The sequence below is a fragment of the Amblyomma mixtum genome, chromosome 8 (genome assembly GCF_055824585.1).
Source record: "Amblyomma mixtum isolate Tamu chromosome 8, ASM5582458v1, whole genome shotgun sequence".
NCBI lineage: Eukaryota > Metazoa > Arthropoda > Arachnida > Ixodida > Ixodidae > Amblyomma > Amblyomma mixtum.
In genome coordinates, this window is record NC_143019.1 from 136,684,246 (window position 1) to 136,706,898 (window position 22,653).

At 51.0% G+C, this 22,653-nt stretch overlaps 1 protein-coding gene across 1 annotated transcript in view; it reads left to right on the forward strand.

Annotated features, from left to right (window-relative positions):
- LOC149334576 (BTB/POZ domain-containing protein KCTD9-like) overlaps positions 1 to 22,087 on the forward strand; it is a 58,004-nt gene extending 35,917 nt beyond the window's left edge. The window contains exons 5-6 of the mRNA XM_089557955.1: positions 7,731 to 7,924; positions 21,940 to 22,087. Of these exons, the coding sequence (XP_089414081.1) occupies positions 7,731 to 7,924; positions 21,940 to 22,055 (310 nt within the window). The 3' untranslated portion in view covers positions 22,056 to 22,087. The remainder of the gene's footprint in view (positions 1 to 7,730; positions 7,925 to 21,939) is intronic.
- The last annotated feature ends 566 nt before the right edge of the window (positions 22,088 to 22,653 follow it).

Below are 22,653 nucleotides of genomic sequence, written 5' to 3' on the forward strand. Positions count from 1 at the left end.
CAATTGGAACCATTTGGGAATTATTTGGACGAACCCATAACTTACTCCGTATACTTTCCGAAATGTGATGCCATCTGGTCAACTACCACTTTAACAGCCAATGTCATCAACAAGCTGCCACGATAAAATGGCAGAAAATAGGAAAAAGGTTGCTTTGATATTTTCGGCTGACGTGGTTGGTATTGTGTACACAGCTGGTGTAGGTGCAGTGTTCACCACAGTCAACTGACGAGGTCATCTAATGTTGCCACGTGTGTGTTCTACTCAAAACCGAAATGGATTCGAAAGCAAACAGAACCTGAAAGCAAAACCACAGCGTATTTCAGGCCCCTTTCCTGTAAAATAGGGCATTTTTAGGCACCGACGTCGGAAATAGGCATTTATAGGCACTGACACCCAAAATAGGCATTTATAGGCACTATAAAAAAAGAGTATTAAACACATTGTCAACACCTAATTCGTGCTCATATGTAAAAATGGTGCGCCTACGAAGCGTTGAAAAAGATAGGCATTTGCCTAAAATCCGGTCTCTAGTTATGATGTATGTAATGTGGTCAACCACGGACGCCTTACGCCCCCTGTCGGAGCGGACGACAACTATTTTATTAGTTGTCATGTGCTCCAAGAGGGGGCGTCAGGCATCTGTGGGTTGACCTCATGGAGGAAGGAAAGAACTAAGGAGAGGCCCTGACGTCACATTTTGTGAAGCCGCCCCGCAACCGGAAGTTGGCTCTGCTCTCCTCACTATCTTCCTTCTCCACCGAGCTACGGGGCGGGTTTCGCGCGCGGCTCGCAAGCACTTCGTAAAAGAAAGGTATAAAAAAAAACCGCGCCGCTCGCCGCTACACTCCTACACACCCCTCCCCGCAAACACGCACCTAGACACAGACCGGCGCACAGGTGCGGTGAACCTTTCCGACGCCAGGCGAAGAAAGACGACATTGCACGCTCACCATCCTCTTCGGGCTACCGTAACCCGCCGTGTGGCCTTCGAAACGCAGCTCAGCATCGCCGAGAGCGGCTTCATGTTTCTGTGTTGTTTGGTGAGGTGCGAAAGTTCGCTGATCAAAACAATCAACGCTTCTTCGCGTGTCGAAGCGCGGTTCCGGAGTGCCACCTTTTCGCGAGATTCATTTCAATGCATCGATCGCTCCGCGTAACGACACCAAGTTTGACGAACAAAATATCAAATGAGCGGTTATTTGCCGCATTTAAAAGCAATCCTGGATGCGTGCGTAACGTCACGACGCCAAGCATGTAGACTTTAACACGCGAGGCCGAACACACCGTGCCGAAAGCCCGTCCACCGCCACCGAGAAACACTCGGGCCCCTAGCAACAACGACGCTAACGACGCCGTACGCCGTTGCTAGTGGCCCGAGTTTTCTTAGCAACAACGACAACGTTGCTGGTGGCCCGACTTTTTAAGCCTAAATTTTGACGTCACTTCCGCCACATTCTTGCCAATGCATTGGGAATACGAAGGGCCTCTCCTGCGGATCCGAAGTAACGAGGGCGCACTCTGACGTTATAACCGTTTCGACCAACCGAAAAGCGTGACACCTCTGCTGACAACCTTCTGTCGACAACCTTGAGGCATTGAAGGCTTCTGCCTTGGAGGAAGGAAAATTTAGAGGACAGGCCGTCACGTGACATTTTGTGAAGCCGGAAACAAGCTCGGCGCCATCTTACTCCGGCGGGCTCTTCCGTTTACATTTCGCCGCCGCGCCGTTGCGCGCGCGTTTCAAATCCAACGAAGGAACGTGCTACCGCATGGGAACAGACCCCCGCGCGAGTGGCGCTTGGCTGCTTGCCAGTTTAGGGTGCCCTATGCTGGTGTTCGTCAGCGGAAAAGTCAATAAAGCGGAAATACCCGTGTGAGACAGGCGGCTACTTCCAATACACTGTAGCGCAGCAAAAGACGAGGACACAAGAGCCGAGAGACGAACACCACGAGCGCTAACTTCCAACAGATTTTATTCTCCTGAAGCATCACATTTATACGCCAGAAAACGGTAATCACATGTGCGAACAGTATCAATTCCTCAGAAAAACAAGCTCTTTATCTGAGAGGAGAATGGAAGGTGTGCTTACACACCGATGCTGCCATACAAGCCGATGCTGCCATATCATTCCGCTCATTCAAAACTGGTAAAAAGAGGTATTGTCAATTTATGTTTTCAAAATGCTCTCCAGAAATCTTGTCCGCACATGATGACCGATAGTTTTCAAGAGCAGTCCAAGAGGCTGACTAATGCCGGGTACCCCTCCCATGTTCAAGTTTCTGTTGCCGAAAAACTTGTTAAGAAAATGAGACCAGAAAATCAATGTCACCCAAACCCGGTTCCTCGTGAACGAAAAAACCTTGTTGTATTACCTTATCTCCACAAGATTTCCCACAATTTGAAAAGAATTGGTCAACGAGCGAATGCAACCGTCGTGTTCTCGGCGCCGAAAAAACTTGCAACGTTGTGCAAACTGGGAAAAACAAACACCAACAAAGCGCGCGGATGCGCAACTAGGCACCAGAAGCCCTACGTCACGTGCGATGAAGGTGTTGTGTATAAAATTCCCTTGTCATGCGGGAAACACTATATCGGCCAGACGGGGAGATGTCTGAACGAGCGCCTAATGGAACACGCTCGCAACGTCAGAAACGGGCAAGGCGGATCGCTGGTTGACCACATTCTCGCATGCAAGTCAAAAACCTGTAAGCCTTTCTTTGATAAAAGTGTCGTAATAGTAAAAAGCAGAGAAAGAGTAACGCGCGAAATCATCGAAGCTGAAAAGATAAATAGGTCAGGATGCTCGTGTGTAAGCACACCTTCCATTCTCCTCTCAGATAAAGAGCTTGTTTTTCTGAGGAATTGATACTGTTCGCACATGTGATTACCGTTTTCTGGCGTATAAATGTGATGCTTCAGGAGAATAAAATCTGTTGGAAGTTAGCGCTCGTGGTGTTCGTCTCTCGGCTCTTGTGTCCTCGTCTTTTGCTGCGCTACAGTGTATTGGAACTATGTACCAACAAGCCCAAAAAGCCACGCTACTGGGCTACTTCCAGTTACTGCGTCGTATTCGTGCTGTCTCCCACTGCTCGGCCCTGGTCACAATTAGTAGCAGCCGGGAAAAATGCTTATCTCAACTCCTGCAAGCGCGGGAAGTGACCTTCGCTTTCAATTACTGCGGTGACCCATCTTGACATGCAGTACCCGTCGCCACTTTTGGCTACGTTTTTTTTTCTGACGGCGCAGATTATATGCTTCCCTGGCAGTGGCGTAGCCAGAAATGTTGTTTGGGGTGGGGCTCGTGTTGCAGCGCGGCCTCCTCATAGAATTTGCGGAGGGATCAAACGCAAAAATAATAACTGCATTGCCATCGAGAATGCCATTGTGCATTAGATAAAGCTCACTGTCTAGAACAGTGAAATATGTATTGTTTAAAATAAAAGAATGTATATTTGTATGTCTTAAAAATCGTGTTAACTGATACCAACGCTTCCATGTTTTTGCGTATTTACTAAGTAAACAAAATATAACGCGAAGTCTACAACTACATCAGTCCGAAACCAGCAAAGCAGTGCATGCCACTGATATGAAAAACGTAAAGGCCGTGAAATGAGCTAGTAGCAAAGACAAATATTTTAATGAATCTTTGTCACTCAAGTGTGCACGTGTCTGCTTTCGATTCAGCAGTGAACAATGCTGCCATGCATGACCACACCCCACCTTAGAGTTCAACCTGCCTTTTATTGCAGCTCTTGTCCCTGAATGTTGCAATCTGCCTCCATTGCGTATGTTTTGGAAGCTGGCAATGTCAACAGTGCCTTCTGTTGCAGCAGTGAGGATTAGAAAAATTCTGCAGTATTTTTTTGTTGGTGTTGAATACCATACTTATCTTCATTGCATGTTTTCGTGCGGCTGGCGATGCAAGGAATGATTTCTCATAGAGCAGTGAGGATGGGCAAATATACTTATAAGTTTGAGTTCTTAACCCTGAACACAAAATGTAGTATCATGTGTTGTAATGGTGGCAGTGCCAACAATGACTTTTGATTCACAACTCCAAAAGCCATTCATAGAGGCGACAGAAACGGAGAGGGCCAAAGTGCATATAGTAGACGGCAGGGGAGGATTTATGAATGGGGGTGGGGGGGCGTCGCTTCCCTCCAAAAGACTGAAATTCTACATAGGACAACCATTCTGAACACCTTTTTCTCAATTAAAAAATTTCAGAAAATATATGTTTAAAATGTGACTGCCCCCTCCGTAAATTCATCCTTTGTAGCATGGGAACATCGCATATGTTTCACATCCACAGATCTAGTATTGTGCATAATATATATGACCGTAGCTTTTCAGACTTCTAGAAGTTTAGGAGTCCCCAGTGGCTGCAGTATAAGTTTCGTGGTGTTGTGCCTCATTTCAATGTTGTGTTTCATGTTTAATGTGCAGAGCTGCAGCTGTACGCTCCGCTTTTCTCTACTTGGTGAAATACTAGCTTGTAATGTCACTGCATAGTAGCACGTACACTTTACTTGTGATCGACAGTACAGGCAATGAAAGTCGATCTGTTGTACGTAATGAATGCATCAAATTATTTTTCTTCAACATAACCTCAGGCCCTTTTGCTGGGCTAGTTGGTGTGACACTATGTTCAGGAAAGTAAAAACAGCACAAATTTTACACAAACCACACAAAAAGATGAACAGGACGGGCGCTGTCCGTCTTTCTGTGTGGTTTGTGTAAAATTTAGCGCTGTTTTTACTGTCCTGAACACAATAACCACCACAAGCATCAATGAAATTCAGCGCCCATGCGGATCCTCATTTCACCACGTACTTTTTACGACAAATAACACTATCACAGGACATGGGCACAATAAACACATGTGAGAAAAGGCCTCGAAATTCAGTTAGAGCTTCGCCTTTTTCGCACTTCTTGACCATGACATCAGCTAGAAAAGCAATTGCAAACCTGCTACAGGAAACCGGTCTAAACATAGCGCGTGACCAAAAGCACAGAATTGGCCACGATATTAATACGTGCATTCGAAGAGACAGAAGTAGTGCATGCACTAGAAGAGAAAGAAGTCTCTCGCTCGCGCGCTCGGACCACTTAGGGACTGCCGCAGTTTTTCGTGCTCCGGTGTTCGATTTCGCGTTGCACGCTACAATATGAACGAATACACTTGAGCCCGGCACGTCCCAGAGGCAAATAGCTCGCTAGACGCTTCAAACGTTACACGCTTCAAACGGGCATGTAACAAAGTTTCTGTATACTAAGAGCAAAGCGAGCGCAGCTGCTTCCTTTACAATATCGCTCTCCGCCCATGTCATGGCCCCCGCCGCTCAAACAAGCGCAATCGTCGAAAAACGAAAATGACAATTATACCGACGTCAGTGACAATCGCTGGAGCGTTGCAAGAACACGCATAGGTAGCAACGAGGTTTCACTGCCGATCTAAACGGGAGCGCGAATGGCACACACACACTGCACGTACAGGACGCGAAACGTCCGCACAATGCGCCGACGACCGCTCTAGCGCACGCCGTATTGAATCACTGGTGAATGAACAGCGGGAATGCAGCGGCGGTCTCCCGACGGCTCCGAGCAGTGACGCAGTAGACGAAATGCCCGTGCGATCGTGGTCGCCGAGCACGTTGAAATCAATGCACGCAACAACGAGAGTTTTGCAGCGAATTCCACCTGAGATATGAGTGAACGGCGCCAACGTCAGCCTGTGAGCACGATCAAAAACAAACTCGAGCAGTTGAGGAAAGCACGCCTACGCCGCACCTCAAATGCTACGCCGCGGCCGTCTGCTATCGCCCGGTTTGTAAAGAGCAACTACGACGCCGTTGCTAAGCTGCCGGAGTAAGATGGCCTCCCAATCGAGAAAAAACCACGTGATTTCCTCCACACTTTTCTCCCAGGGTGCTGTGTGGAAAGGGCCTCTCCTCTTTTTTTCCTTCCTCCATGGCCTTAATAACGCAAGCACGATTACGTATTCGTTTAGGCCCGTCACTCTCTGTATGAGACGCATGCGTTGAAAATGCCAACACTTCCGCTGGTGTTGCAAGCTCGCGTCCGTTCTGAGAAAAGACAGAATTTCATTCGTGGAGGGCGATTTGCGTAAGCATTTGAGCATCCAACGGTACAGTAGCTCGCATCGCGAAACACTCACGATTGCAAGCGCGTTGCTCTATGCGGCCTCCCAACAGCATGCCGCAGGTTTGCATTGGGTGTAACCAGGCAGCGCCCCGTCGTATTCTCTTTCATGTGGAACCGCAGAATATAACCTCAGAATGCGGAGGATATAACCAACCCCTATATGTAGCGTTCATTGATTACGAGAAAGCATTTGACTCAGTGGAAAGCTCAGCTGTCATGCAGGCATTGCGGAATCAGGGTGTAGAAGTCTTTTGTGAAAATAGTGGAAGAGATCTCTAACGACTGCACAGCTACCATAGCACTTCATAAAGTCATCAGTAAACTTCCATTAAGGAAAGGTGCCAGGCATGGAGCCACGATCTCGCCATTGCTATTCACCGCCCGTTTACAAGAGGTGTTCCAAGGTCTGGTTCGGGAACAGTTGCAGATAAGAATTAAAAAATATTGCCTAAGTAATTCACTATTCGCTGATGACATTTCGTTCCTAAGTCACTCTGGAGATGAGCTGAAAAGCATGATCAGTGTTTATACAGGCAGAGTGGAACGGTAGGTCTTAAAATTAACATGCATAAGATCAAAGTAATGTTCAACAGTCTCTCAAGGGAACAGCCGTACACAACTGGTAGCCAGGTGCTGGAAGTGCTAAGGGAATACGTGTACTTAGGGTGGATAGTGGGTGCTGATCCGGATCATGGGAGGGAAATAACTAGAAGAATAAGAATGGGGTGGTGGAGCGCACATGGCAGGTTCTGTCTCACATCATGAATGGCAGTTTACCAATATTCCTCAAGAGAAAAGTATACAACAGGTGTATCTTACCGGTACTCACCGATGGGGCAGAAACGTGGAGGCTAACAAAGAGGGTTCAGCTTAAGTTGAAGACAACGCAGCGAGCTGCGGAAAGAAAAATGATAGGTGCAACCTTAAGAGACCTGAAGCGGGCGGTGTGGGTGAGAGAACAAACGTGGGTTAATGACATCCTAGTTGAAATCAAGAGGAAGAAGTGGGGCTTGGGCAGAGGCATGTAATGCGAAGGCAAGATAACCGCTGGTCCTTAAGGGTAACGGAGTGGATTCCAAGAGAAGGCAAGCGTAGCAGGGGACGGCAGAAAGTTAGGTGGGCGGATGAGATTAAGAAGTTTGCGGGGATACGGTGGCTGCAGCTGGCAAACGAGAGCATTAATTGGAGAGACATGGGAGAGGCCTTTGTTCTGCAGGAGGCGTAGTCAGGGTGATGATGATGATGACACCTCCACCCCCTAGCCCCCTGAGGGGGATGCGTATAAAAATTGCGCGAAGCGGGCAATTTCATGCCCTATACAAACATACAGTCAAGAACAAGACCCAACACGGATGCACACAATTTGCAATGCATGAAATCAAAGGACTTCTGTAACAGCGCTAGGAGTGAACACAAGAAGAAAAACGCACCTCACTGTATAAGGACACGGACAGCGATCATGGACCATTTTTCTTTTGACCAACAGAGCAGCATATCATTAGGCGTTTTAAAATTAGCACATCGCGAAATTTATTATACTATCCTCTTCGCTTCTTGCCAGGGCCACCCTCTCCTCGGCAGGGCCTCGATCCCTGCTGGCAGGCCTCTGGTCCGAGGGGCGCAGCAGCGGAGCCTCCCTGCCCCGGGACTCGCAGGGGGCGTACCTGTTCGACCGGGACCCGCAGTACTTCCGGCCGCTGTTGAACTGCCTTCGCTACAGGGAGCTGATCCTCGACGAGGGCGTGTCAGCGAAAGGTGCGTTCCCAGGTAGCACCGAAACATTGCGATAATGTTACATTCTTGTTATGCTCAAATGATATTTCAATCTACTTTCTAACGTTTTTGTAATGTTACATATAAATGTTTGAATAGCCTTCCCCGAACATTCTTGAAAGACGCAAACAACATAAAGGGAACTTTCTCGAAAATGATGAAGCAACCCTGCACAAGCATGCAGGCCTGCCAGTGGTGACCAACGTTTATAGATATACTCTGGTGGTGACGGCACACAACTTACAACGCTTTGCAAGAACCGACAACAAGAGCGACACCTTCTCCACTACACTACAGCACAACATGCAACTCGTATCCACTCACCTCCGAACGGACATCATGCCGTCAAGGTCATATATTCACTATTACGGGATGACCCGTGAGTGATAGTGGTGAATGGGTAATAACTAAAGTTTTGTGACAAAATAATGGGGCTGTTCATGCAATCTATGGCGAGTACTATCTAAGAGATGTGGTTACAAGGTACTGCTAGTTGAAAAACATCTTTACTCTACGAACAGTGAGAAAAGGTCTGGAAATCCGAGCTCGAAATGTACTTGCGATGTTGTTTTATAGTTCCGACTCTATTATATTAAAACAAGGTTTGTTTAGAACGTATATAACTTATAACGCTATATGTTAATTTTTAATGTTAATGCAAAGTTACAATTAAATGTGTAACACTTACGTACAACTTTTATAACACTATTCTAATGCTCGGTGCTACCTCACCGAGCACACACACGAAATCTTCACACGAAGATTTCAACGGGTGCAGTGTTTCAAGTAGCGCAGTCGAAAGAAACGAGTACAGCGCTGCGCGCTATAAAAAAGGACAAAGGAAAGGGGGAGGGTGGAACGTCAAAAGACAGGGAGACTGCATCCTGCGTTTCGAACCACATCAGCAATGTCCTAGCTGAAGCCAACGAGAGGAAATGGACACTCGCGGTGAAGGGTAATGTGGGGAAAGCGGCGAGCGAATATCCGAAAACTGTGAACGCGAACAGAACGTTGCGTGTTTTAAGCGCTACCTCTTATTCATCACGTTTCTCGATTTCTTGGGGTCCGCTACCACCTCCCTTCGGCGTGAATTTTCTAAGTCCGAGGAATTCAGGGTGGCGGCCCCCATAGTAAATCGATATAGCAACCCAACTGGTGATTGATTGGTGACGTCATTAGTATAACGAATTGGTGATTGGTGACGTCACTGATTTTGTGGCGTAGTAATTAACTAGTCACACGACTATGTTTAATTGGGTTTAACTCAGTAATTAATGAGGCATCATAAAACGAATTAGATATTTGGAATCCTCTATATGAGCAAAACAGGTTAACACCAAAATTAACTAATGAAGTTAATATTTAGCTATTGTGATGCTTATATTTAATTTCTTATAATTAACTTAGCGGTAACGTCATGATCTCACTAATGGATATTCGTAACGGGCCCAAATTAGTCAAAAATATCCGACCTCAAGGCGGTAGGCGCCAGCTCGCCGTGAGGTATGAAAAAGTAGCCTATAATCACGTGGCAATACATCACATGGACGATAGATGGCGCTACCGAACAGCTAACGCTCGTTACTTCAACGTCTTGCAGATGGTGGCGGCTTTTTTTTTATTCGTATTCAATTGGAACGCCCAGTCTCCTAAGTATTTCGAATGCTCCAGTAGACACAAATGTTCGGGACAAGTCGACTATTCGGAAAGGCACTGGTAAAAGATTTGTTTTGTTTGTTCACGGCTAAGCCCTGCCATGCTTCACCAACGAAGGTACAACGTCGCGGCTTGTTCTTGGTTGTCAGCGTTAATCGCCTTTGTCGCCGATTGCGCCTTTTCTCGTGCAGACATAAACAGTGTGTCCAATTTGAGTGCACGCGCTGTCTCTGATTTCTTCGTACCTTGCTCCTTCCCCTTACACCACGTGACCTATACAGGCGGTATCACACTTGTCTGCAACTGATCCGCCTAGATGTAGCGTACAGTAACTGCCTTCTCCCCATCCTCCATCGACCAGTCCAATTTGCTGAACAATTGCTGTGCACAAAAACCTTAACTTGAAGAATAAACCCGTCAGACGAAGAAAGGACAAAGAAAAGGGAAGCACAGACGACCACAGGAGAACTTAATCTTAACCTAATCTGCAGCTTCAGTAATTTTGCAACATCCCGCAGAACAGCGAAAGCTGCTTTATGTCTCCGAAAGAATTGCAGGCTCTGAGTGGCGCGTGTACTTGGTCCCTGGCGTGACGTCATCGAAGCGTTACGTGGAACTAAAGCCCCCTTAAATTTTCTTAAGGACGCAGGTCTGCTACGTACCCCGTGAAAATCGGGTGTGTGAATGTGAGTGCGCAGGATTTTTGTGCGTGCCTATCGTTTAAACTTCTACCATGATAACATTAGGAGTGTCATGAAAGCGATAACTGTCGAGCGTGGGCGTCTGTGTGAAGCATCCGTCTATCAGCCGTGGCAGATGGTGTTTAGCGGTAGCCTCCGCCTCCAGGGAAATCCCCCTCCACTTGATCAAATGTTTTAGGGGAATCCCCCAAGGTGGACTAGCTTTGTAAAAAGGGAGTAATTACTCATTGACATCCACCCGAGCACAGCCATACGGCTACAAAGGAAATCTATACAGCTTTCTCAGAAACTTCCCAGTGAAAGAAAAATTCGTCCTGGTTCGGGATTCGAGCCCGGGACCACCGCTTCACCGGAACAGTCGCTCCACCAACTGAGCTTACCGGGACGGCAAGCTTATGGTAGGGAGTGAGTGAATTGATTAGTAACTCGAAGAGGGAACTGTGCTTGTCATATTTATAAGGGAATCCCCGAAATTCCTCTAAACATTTGACCAACACTTGTGGGATATACAGATATCCCTCGCCGCCCCGCGCTGAGTCACGAGACGAGAGCGCACGCCGCAGGGAATGGGGAGAGGAGGGCTCCCGGCAACTCTCCTCACCCTCAGCTCGGACGTGACGTCACGCCTACGCTCTGGCGTCTTAGGAACGGGGTGAACGACCCCTCTTGGTTGCAACCGGTTGCTCAAGGGGGTGCAATGTCGTAGGGGTTTAAGGAGAGCTCACGCGGGAACAAAGGCTGTCTAGTCTCTCCTCTCGCCGCGGTGACTGCCCGATTGCCCCGCCGACCCCGTCTCCTGCCCGCGCCCTCCCGGATTATCCAACGCCAGTCGACGACGACTTGGTAAGCTGCTGAACCATCTATTATCGGATAGAACATTCTTCCGCAGTGTGCTTTGCCTTGCGCTAGGTAAATAAACGGTTTCCTAGCGTACTCTGTTCGTTGCCTACTTCGTCCGAACCCGCCGTGGCTGTGACTTTGCGCCACGGGTTGGGGACACGAGAACGCCCGCGCATAGCTGGCACGGAAGCGCGCCTTCCCGGCCGGCTGCACGCGGGTGACCCCATATCTTGGCACCCGAACGTGGGGCGAACTAGGCATTGAGCAGTGTACTTTGTTGGAGCGAACGACTGTCGACGCGCTAACAAAGGATGGCAGCTGATAGGCCTGACTTCCAGTCTTTGTTCATGCTGTCAGAGCTAGCGGCACAGAGCCAGGGCTCCCTACTTGACTTGCCTCTGGAAGGCGTAAATCTTGAGTGTTCCACGCGGAATAGCCGAGTTGCATTCCCGGGCGCGTCGGCAGGACTTAGACCTGGTACGGAGGGCACCACATCGGGCACCTCGCCGCTCCATGGTGCGAACAATAGGGCACCTACGCCTCATTGTTCGACGCCATCAGCGGCTGCGCCCAACTCCGGGGGCGTTAGTCCGCAGTCATCCGAGGTGCTCTTGCAGAACGCGATGCAAGTTGTGCAGAGCTTAGCGGGTATGTTGCAAAACAATTTGCAAGCCCCGGCCCAGGCACCCCGTCTTAGGATAGACGTACCTACCTACACGGGGTACCATGACAGAACAGGGGCTAATGAGTACCTCGACTGTCTGCTGCGTTATCAGCAAGCGACAGGAATCGCAGACGCCGAACTGCTCGCGCGTGTTGTGCCTGTTTCTTTGACGGAGCAAGCGGCCCGCTGGTACCAACTAACCGGTTACCGAGCGAGTACAATGGAGGAGTTTAGCGCAAGCTTCCGCGACGAATTCCTTCCCGCAAACTACGAGTGGCGTTTGAGGAGGGAGCTGGAACTCCGCACCCAGCACCCCGACGAGTCTTTGTTAGAGTACGTCCGAGCGATGGACGAACTGTATCGCCTCGCTGACCCTCGCGCCACAAACACGGAGAAAGTTGAGCGTGTCACACGACAAGCGCGCCCGACTTTCGCGGCCTACCTGAGAGGAAGCAGGTTTAGAGACCTGGACGAGCTAGCAGCTGAGGCGAAGCGCATTCAGGGAGACATCCTCTCTGCGCGAGCGTATCGGCCGCCGCCACCTGCATCGCAGTCACTTGAGCCTCGCTGCGCGTGGAATGGCAGCTCAGCGCGTAGTCCGTCTAGAGCTGAAGCGACAGCACAGTTTGCTGACGAGAGTGTCCCGAGGGGTTGGGAATTGTCCGACCGCGCTTTGGACCCATTCAGCTACGCGCTGCGAACAGCACACGCTGCCGCAGAGCGGAACACCTGTAGCCGAGATCGCGAGGCCGACACGCGGCCGCACCGCGAGATCGAGATCGAAACGACCGACCGGAACGTGGCGACCAGCGCCTAGCCCGTCGGAGCCCGAGCAACCGCTGCTACAGGTGTGACCAACCGGGCCACTTCGCCCGCGACTGTGGCCGCCTCCCCGCCCGTGACCAAACACGGTCGGGAAACGGCTACAGCCGCCGGTGATCGACCTTCGATCCCGCGCGGCTTACACAGAGAACCCCGGTTTATTAGCGCCTTTGGCATGTCGCGTAGGAAGTTCTGTTGACTTGCCAGCGCCGTTCATCGAGCTAACGATAGCTCGAAAGAAATTCACCGCGTTACTCGACACAGGGGCAAGCGCTTCTTTGTTCGGTGACGAAGTGCTAAACCATCTCCGCCAGAACAAAATCCGGTTGAGAGAGTGCGATACCACTTTTCGCCTCGCGAGCGGCACAGCGCAATCCAGCGGTGCAGCTAGGATAGTGGTTCGCTGGGAAAGACGCGTGCGGCGACAACGCCTCGTTCATCTTCCCTGTTTATCCGTTCCTGTAATTCTTGGGCGAGACTTCCTAGCCAAGACAGGCATTGTGATAGACATAGCCAGCGGAGGCTATCGAGAGCGCACCACCGGCGCCTTGAAGCTTTTTGCAAAAGCGCCCGCGGCCTCGCAGTCAATTACGGCTCCGAACGCGGAGCTAGCGGGCAGTGACCGTGGAAAATCACCCCCGCCGGCCCGGAAACAAGCATGCGAGCGGACAGTCGCCGCTGAAAGAGGGCCCACAGAGAATGTTGTCGCGGTAGAAAGCTGTTCTACCGTGCCAGTGAGGGCAATGCACCCTTTGTTGTCGGAGGTGAACAGCGTATCGGAGAGGGAGAAGGCACGCTTGTCATCTCTCCTCTACGAATTCAACGCGACATTCACGGACCGGCCTGGCCTGACTACACTAGTAAGGCACAGAATAGACACGGGTGATGCACTGCCTTGGAAGTGCAATCCTAGACCAATCAGCTTGGCTAAGAGAACAGCACTAGACGGCGCCTTAGACGAACTTATCGACACTGGCGTTGTTGAGAGGTCTAACAGCCCGTGGGGCTTCCCGGTAGTCTTAGTCCCAAAGAAAGACGATACATATCGGCTTTGCGTGGACTACCGCAGACTGAATGAGGTTACGAGGAAGGATGCGTACCCTCTACCAACCATTTCTTCTCTAGTGTCCAACCTAGGTGGGGCGAAGTACTTTACTACGCTCGATGCTAGCCGCGGATACTTTCAGGTTGAAATGGATGAGCGTGATAAGGAGAAGACTGCTTTCACTTGCCACAGAGGTCTTTTCCAATTCAAGAGAATGTCTTTTGGCTTGGTAGGAGCACCCGCTACTTAGCGCCTAATGGACCGTGTTCTGGGAGATGCGAAGTGGCACCACGCGCTCGCATACCTAGACGACATCGTGGTGTACTCAAAAACGTTCGAGGAACACCTGCGCCACTTGAGGGACATCCTAGAGAGGCTGAGGTCCGCGGGAATCACTTTGAACCCGAAGAAGGCGCAGATCGCCACGATCGACAAAGGCCGCATTCTGCCGTGCGAGGATAAACTCGAGGCTTTGCTTAAGTTTCCGTCGCCGTCAGATCTAGCTGGTCTCAGACGCTTCCTGGGAATGGCGAACTTTTATCGCCAGTTCATCCCAGATTGCGCAGCGCTGCAGGCACCTTTGACAAAGCTTTTGAAGAAGGGAGAGCGCTGGAGTTGGGGTCCCGAGCAAGAGGCTGCACTGCGCAACCTCGTTAAGGTGCTCGCGGACACGGCTGAGTTGCAGCTACCCGACCTAAACAGGGAGTTTGTGATTCAAACCGACGCAAGCGACCTGGGCTTAGGAGCAGTGTTGCTTCAGGAGCATGAAGGCGTCCTCCGACCGGTAGCGTTCGCGAGCCGTTCACTGACGCCGGCAGAGAGGAACTACTCGGTGACAGAGAAGGAATGTCTCGCGATAGTTTTTGCTCTGCGGAAGTTCGACTACTACGTCGACGGGGTGGCATTTGTGATCGAGACGGATCACATGGCGCTCACCTGGCTGAGACGCCTCAGCGAGCCGAGCGGCCGCCTGGCGCGTTGGGCCCTGTTGCTGCAGCGCTACGACTTTACCGTGCGCTACCGCAGAGGGAAGAACAACGCCGTGGCTGACGCACTCTCGCGAGCGCCTGTCCAGGGCGAGGAAGGTCACGCGACCGACCACCCGAGAGAGGGAGAGAGTGCGGGACTGTCGCCAGCCGTAGCCGATGTAAGGGACACGGACCGACCGTTGACCCCAGGCGAGAGCGTGAACCACGTGGACTACGCGAGTTCCGTGGGGATCGTGTTTAGCAGAAAGGAGTTGCTCGAAGCTCAGCAGATGGATTCATTTTGTCGAAAAGTGTTCGACGGGCTCCGGGAGCCGGGCGGCCGGCCGCCGCGCACACGAGGACAGCTGGTTTTGCTGTCGGTGCGGAGCGCTTGGAAACAGCTGGTAGTGGTGTGAGCGCGCTGGATTCTTATCTGCTGGATTCCGACGGCGTCCTGCTGAGGTATATCCCCTCCGAGAACGACACAAGTGAGGGCCGTTTCACATGCATGCGATTCTCGCCTGCGACGCTGCGAATTCGGTCGGTCTGCGACTGGGGAGGGCCGTCGGTCTAGCCGCAGACGGCCTGCGACCAAGTTCCGTCCGGTTGGAATCCAGTCGCAGCGTCGGTGTGGTCGCTCTGCGACTGACCAATGGGCAGCGCCGAGTCGGCACGTGACGTGACGTCACGCGGGAGCAGCTGCCGCGGCCACGACCGGTCTCCAGGCGCGCGAGCGAGAGCGCGCGTGCGTCGAGACCTGCCGCGGCATCAACTCGCACGTGACGTGACGTCACGCGCCGTCTCGGCGTGGGGTCACGTGGGAGCTGTTCCCGCGGCGTAAGCAAAACTGTTTATTCTAATCAAAACATACGAAATATTGCCTTGCATCTAAAAACAAGCTGGTCATTACATCATCAACACATTCCGTGCAGTGTTTCTGTCGGGTTTAATCGTGGGTTGCCTATGCGAACATCGAGCAACCTTGCGTGTCCCTCCGACCGAATTCGCTGGGTACGCGTTGCATGTGAAAGCACTGTGCGAAAATCGCACTGCGGCGTCACCGACTAGACCGACTATTTTCGTTCTAGTCGCAGCATGTGAAACGGCCCTGAGGCGTTCAAGGTGGTGATACCGCGAGTGTTGAGAGCGGCACTGTTACGTTACTTTCATGACTCGTGCATCGCTGGGCATGCAAGCGGCCCCAAGACTTACATTAAGTTGTGTCGCTTTGCTACCTGGCTTGGCATGAAAAGGGACGTAACACGCTACGCCCGCTCATGTCATGTGTGCCAAAGTGTGAAGCCCCGGGGTGGACGACCGCCCGGCCTCATGCAGCCGATTAACAGCCAGACTCCCTGGCAAATCGCGGCGTGTGACATCATGGGACCGTATCCCACGACACCAAGCAGGAACAAGTTCTTGCTGGTGGTCACGGATCACTTCAGCAAGTGGGTTGAACTTTTCCCCCTTAGAAAGCTGACGGCCAGAGTGATCATGGAGAAGCTGATGGACGTATTCACCAGGTTCGGTTTCCCAGAGCAGCTGATAACGGACAACGCGTCCTACTTCACTGCGAAGGTGTTCGTAGATTCGTGCGCTGCACTCGGCATTAAGCACAAGAAAACGACCACCTATCATGCTCAGTCGAACCCCACGGAACGAGTCAACCGCAACATCAAGCACATGCTTGTCGCGTACTCTGAGAGGCACAAAGATTGGGACTCATATCTGCCGGAGATCGCGTTCGCTTTGCGTTCGACCGTTAACCGCTCGACTGGGTATGCACCGTCTTCTCTCAATCTGGGTAGAGAGCTGCTAAATCCGATGGACCGGGTTCTAACGGACAGCAGGAAGACGCCAGTCGCTTCGTCAGCAAGAGCTGAATACGCGACGCAGCTGCGCGCTAAGATGACGGAGGCCTTACACAAGGCTCGCCGAAACCTGAGCACCGCTAGGGCGCAGCAGAAAGCACAGTACGACCGCTCGCACCGGGATGTTCACTACGAAGTGGGCGATCTGGTGCTTCGGCGCCAACACGTTCTCAGCGATGCTAGCAGACAGTTCGCGGCCTCGTTGGCGCCGAAATGGATCGGGCCGTTTCGCGTGCGAGAGAAGCTTTCCTCGCTCGTTTACAGGCTCGAGGACTTGCGGTCGAAACCGACAGGCGGACCGGTGCACGTATGCGACCTGAAACGTTACGTGCAGCGAGATGTGTGGGTTGAGGACACAGCCCGACCCGCGCCGCAGTCGGAGAACGAGCGCTGCGATCAGCCGGCGAACTCCGCGTCCCGCTATAACTTGCGCCGTAGGCAGAAATAAAATCTGCCTGCGCGGACTAGAGCGAGGGCGCAGGCCGACAAGCAGTCCCGTTAAATGCATGAACGTACGGGCCGCTCATGCCGATCAATGGTACGTGAGACTTACTTGCGTTAGCCCTCATGACTCTCGTGAGGGCCGAACAGCTACGTAGCACGCGCTGCGGGAGTTGGTTACATCTGTGTTGACCTTTTCAGCGCAGATGGAAAAGAAGCAGGGCGCATCAGAACGACATCGTTCACGTCTACCAACTAGAAGCCACCATCCAGCTTCGGCAACGCGCGGGCTGTTTTCTCCTCCCCACCTGATCAGGAACCCGATTTTAATCCGGTTTATACGTTCAAAAATATCGCAACCTACTTTCAAGATAGCCATCGCCTTTACCCTAGCCCATGTAAAGGCCTCAAGAAGGCGGATGAGCGGCTTCTTCTCCGCCTCTTCACCAATACATTGCTGTGCCCGGCAGCACTAAAACATTTTGACCCCTCCTTTAGCGGCAGCTGCCCGCACTGTGGTGCGGTGTCTTCGGACACCTATCACATGGTGTGGGCCTGCCCCTCCAACCCGGCCATTCCCCCTATCCCCAACCCAACCCGGGAGGACTGGGAGGCGACCCTGCTCGGCTGCCACGACTTACAGGCCCAACAAGCCTTGGTCGGGCGCGCCCGGGCGGCGGCTACCGCCACTGGGGTCCCAAACTAGGGACCTCCACCTAGTGTTTGTGAGGATCGGTCCCTTACGGGCCGATCCAAACACCTCCTGTTCTGAATAAATGTTTTCACCACCACCACCACCCGCGCCCATGGCCCGCCGCTACGCCCAGCCCGCGACCTGAAGCCGCCTCCCTGCAGCAGCCAGGCGCCCCTGCTACCTGCCACGCCGCATCCGAGCCAACCGCCTGCCTAACGCCTGCCGACTGTACGCCGCCGCACCCGCCTACCCAAGAGCAAGCTGTCCAAACGAAGAAAGAGCAGCCGCGGCCCCCTTTACCACCTCAACCCTGGGCCCTCGCCAGCTAACCGGGCATGCCAGGGCAGCCCAACCGCCCGGCATCTACGTTGGAAGCGCCGCGGCCCTCGCCTCTGAAGCCACCTGACCCTGTCTCTGAGGGTGGCGCAGCCACGAACCTGGCCTCCAAGCAATCGAAGCCGGGGCCAAGGAGGCGGTCGACCATATTCACCGGAGCGGCGCAGCCGCGCGTACTCGGAAGACGGCGACCGGTAACAAGCCACCTTTCGACGTCGGCATCTCGCGGGTGGTCAAGCCTTCGGACCAGCTGATCGGTGCGGGCGTGGCGCGGACATCAACAAGTGTACCAGCGGGAGCCGAAGAACTTCGATCCCTGGGTGGCGGAGAAGATTAAGTAACGTTGCGCCCGCTTCTCTGTCCGGGAGGCTTCTTAAGGAGGGGAGGATGTGGGATATACAGATATCCCTCGCCGCCCCGCGCTGACTCACAAGACGAGAGCGCACGCCGCAGGGAATGGGGAGAGGAGGGCACCCGGCAACTCTCCTCACCCTCAGCTCGGACGCGACGTCACGCCTACGCTCTGGCGTCTTAGGAACGGGGTGAACGACCCCTCTTGGTTGCAACCGGTTGCTCAAGGGGGTGCAATGTCGTAGGGGTTTAAGGAGAGCTCACGCGGGAACAAAGGCTGTCTAGTCTCTCCTCTCGCCGCGGTGACTGCCCGATTGCCCCGCCGACCCCGTCTCCTGCCCGCGCCCTCCCGGATTATCCAACGCCAGTCGACGACGACTTGGTAAGCTGCTGAACCATCTATTATCGGATAGAACATTCTTCCGCAGTGTGCTTTGCCTTGCGCTAGGTAAATAAACGGTTTCCTAGCGTACTCTGTTCGTTGCCTACTTCGTCCGAACCCGCCGTGGCTGTGACTTTGCGCCACGGGTTGGGGACACGAGAACGCCCGCGCATAGCTGGCACGGAAGCGCGCCTTCCCGGCCGGCTGCACGCGGGTGACCCCATACACTGTTCCCGCTTCGCGTTACTGATCAATTTGCTCTTGCCCTACCATAAGCTGCCGTCGCATTTAGCTCAGTTGGTGGAGCTCTGGTGAAGTGGTGGTCCCGGGTTCGAACCCCGGACTAGGACGAATTTTTCTTTAACTGCGAAGTTTGAGAAAGCTGTATAGATTTCTTATGTAGTCGTATGGCTGCGCGTGGGTGGATGCGACCGAGTAATTACGCCCTGCACTTGTAAGGGAACGGATGAAGAGGCCGGGCAAAGAATGACTCAGCAAAGAGGAAAAAGCAAAAGAAGCGATTACGAATACAAATGTCATAAGAATGGGACAGAATCAGAATTTAAATAGAGTCAGTCGTTTCAGAGCGTCTTTAATGTGCATTTGATATTTCAGTGCGGTAGTGAAGGTTATAGCAAAGCCTATCGCATTGGATTGACTGATTGGAGTGATGGGTATTGCATTGATTCCTCTTAACTTTTTTCGTCCTCATCCGGAGTAGCCATCTGGAGTAGACTACCAGGTAAACACCTGCAGCAATCATTAAAAGTGTCCCGAACTTACAATGAAGCGTGAAAAGAAATGGGCCACCGGGTGTCCCTTTTTAGAATCCCACGCTGCACAATGGAGAAACCACCGAAGCGCTATGAACGCGACGAGAAGGCGTCGCTGTGAGGCCCCGCGGGTTTCACCGTGGAAGCAAAGCGGTCATCAAAACAGCTAAACGGGCGAGTTGGGAGTACATATCGAAAGGTAAACAACGCAGAGACGAAGACCGCGCAGCAGAAGAAACACAGGACGAGCGCTGACTCACAACTGAAAGTTTATTCGAAGACAGCAACACAATATATAGAAAAAGCGGCCAACCTATCAACAAGCACACACACACACACAAACCTGTGTTGCTACGTGGCATCAAGGCATGCAACCTCACTATCATGCAATAATATAGATGGCATACTAACACACAACCTTGTTTTCTTCCTCATGTGCTAGGCTTCCATAATGTCACGTGTCAAGCGGGACGGGTGCTTGTACAGGATTCCACAATAGTGCAATGAAACAAGATTTGCACTCACCGACATCGGGCAGTGTGGGCGATGCATTAATACAAGTTTGAAAGAGCATGCAGATAACCTGGAATCTAATAACTCTACTAATCTCGTTGACCATATCCGTGACTGCTATTCTTGTTTTCCTTCCTTGCACTATTGTGATATCCTGTACAAGCACCCGTCCCGCTTGAAACGTGACATTATGGAAGCCTACCACATGAGAAAGAAAACAAGGTTGTGCGTCAGTAAGCCATCTATTTCATTACATTATAGTGAGGTTGCGTGCCTTGATGCCACGTAGCAACACGGGTTTGTGTGTGTGTGCTTGTTTATAGGTTAGCCGCTTTTTCTATATAGCGCTCGTCCTGTGTTTCTTCTACTGCGTTCTTCGTCTTTGCGCTGCTTACCTTTCAAAGTGGTCATCTCTGGGGTAAGCGAACCACAGCGAACAAGCAGCTAAACGAGAAAGCAAAGTACACTCATAGTAAAAAAAAAATGTGACGCGAAATGAGCCGAATTTCTTGGGCGAGTTGGTATGCCGTATTCATCGATCGATGGAAAAGAAAAAGGACTCATAATAATTGATTGCTTAACGCGATAACGCAAATAAAACGAGGTTCAAAAATTTTAACGATGAAAGAAAAAAAAATAAAAAATAGAAGAAAAGCCAACACCAGCCAAGACTCCAGAATTTCGGCAACAAACAAGATGGCGGCGGGCAGCGGTGTTGCATCGGTCTCGTTCCTTTGTTTTGTTGCTTCGCTTGTAGCTATAACGAACGATTTTTTTTTTCTAAAAACAGTGATATAGCACGTAAAATAAAGTTTTAAGTACTCTTTATGCACCATACATATCGTCCCTTTCAAATCGCTGCTGGCGAAGCTACGCACTCAGCCTTCGAAGTGCGTTCTGTGAACGCACTCCGACATGTCTGCGCACTTTGGCGAATGCACTTATGTTACGCCGTTTAGCTGTGCTAGAGTGCACTTTTAGCAAGTGACACTCTTCGTAAGTGCACTTTATTTTGCCCGCTTGACAGGGGTATGACCTCTTCCATCTTCCGAGAACCGTGCCCTTACTAATGTCCGCACTGCCGCGCGCACGTTCTCAGTAGGCTGACAAAAGGTGGTTCCGAAAATGCATAAGCAGCAGGCGATAACAGAAAACGTGACCCTCCCAAAAGTGAGACGCCAGAACCCATCGTTGCGTTCCGCAACTTCGCTAAACAGTTGGCTGTGCTCTCGTGGTCATGAAACATTCAGACTGATGCTTGGGCGAGTTGGTATGCCGTATTCAAGAAGAACAGCGCGAAAAAGACAAGGACTAAAGGAAGATACACAAAGGATACACACAAAAGGATACACAAGGATATACAAAAGGATGCACAAAAGACGCACGAAGGAAGATACACTCTGTGTGCAAGGGCGTCCGCAGAACTTTTTCCGGGGGAGTGCACCCGATGGCCGGGGATGGGGGAGGAGACCTCCACTACGGCACCCCTTTCCCTCTCTCTTCTTTCACTCATCCCTTCCTCCCTTCTGTTACGGGGTGGTTCAGGTGTCCGCCGATATATGTGAGACAGATACTGCTCCATTTCCTTTCCTCAAAAAAAAAAAAAATACATTTACATTTGTGGTCTAAACTGCGCGCATGAAACAAAAACTAAAAACAGCAAATTAATGCTAGGCTTGGAGAACAAACATTGGAATTTATTAATGAACAAAGAATTGAACTCAGTGAGCAAAATCCGATAAGTTAATATCACCTAAGCGTGCTAATCAAGCTCTGTAGCTGTTTCCTGCTAGTGCATAAATAATATCCGTAATTCCAGGGCAGGGGGGGGGGGCAACCCCCCCTTGCCCCCCCTTCCGGACACCCATGTCTGTGTGTACCTTCCTTTAGTTCTTGTCTTTTTCGCGCTGCTCTTCTTGAACATGAAATCTTCATTGCAGGCGTTCTGGAGGAAGCGCAGCACTTTGGCGTCCAGTCCGCGATTGCAGCGCTGGAGACGCTGAGCAAGGTGAGACGAACAATCCTCCCAACCACACGAAAAGGGCGCCTGCTCTGACGTCACCCATTTTTCTAAAGGCGTGAAAGAAAGGCCAACAGGACAGGAATTAACAAACACAGCTTTGCGCAACCATATGTCTTGTCGATGGCTGGGCTTCAGGCTTGGAAGCATTCTAAAGGGTAATTTTTTCAACATTTACAGATTTTTATTTTGAAAAGTGTGAGAGATATGTCGGTTCGGTATTTTCAGCTGGATTGTAAAGCCGGCGGGCAGTATGTACATACCTCATGCAGATAACTAATTATACGGCTAATTTACCTACGAGGAAATGAAAATGAAAAACGAAAATGACGAAAACGAAAATGAAAACGTACGGGAAAATGAATTAAATAAATAAAGAAAGAAAAAATTAAGTAATAAACTTTTTTTATGGGGCAAGGTTATTTTGAGAAATTGATGGCCGTCAGTACTGATGGCGAACCCTGTTTTTAAAATTTTCTTAATCGGAAATGTGCTTCGAAACATCGAACGTCAAAAATATGGATTCGAAAGCTCGTTGACTTGACTTTCCCGCAATACCTAATTGTAAAATGGCGTCGCTGCATGTGATATCATCGCCGAAATAAGTTAACTACTTCTACGCCACCAAATACAT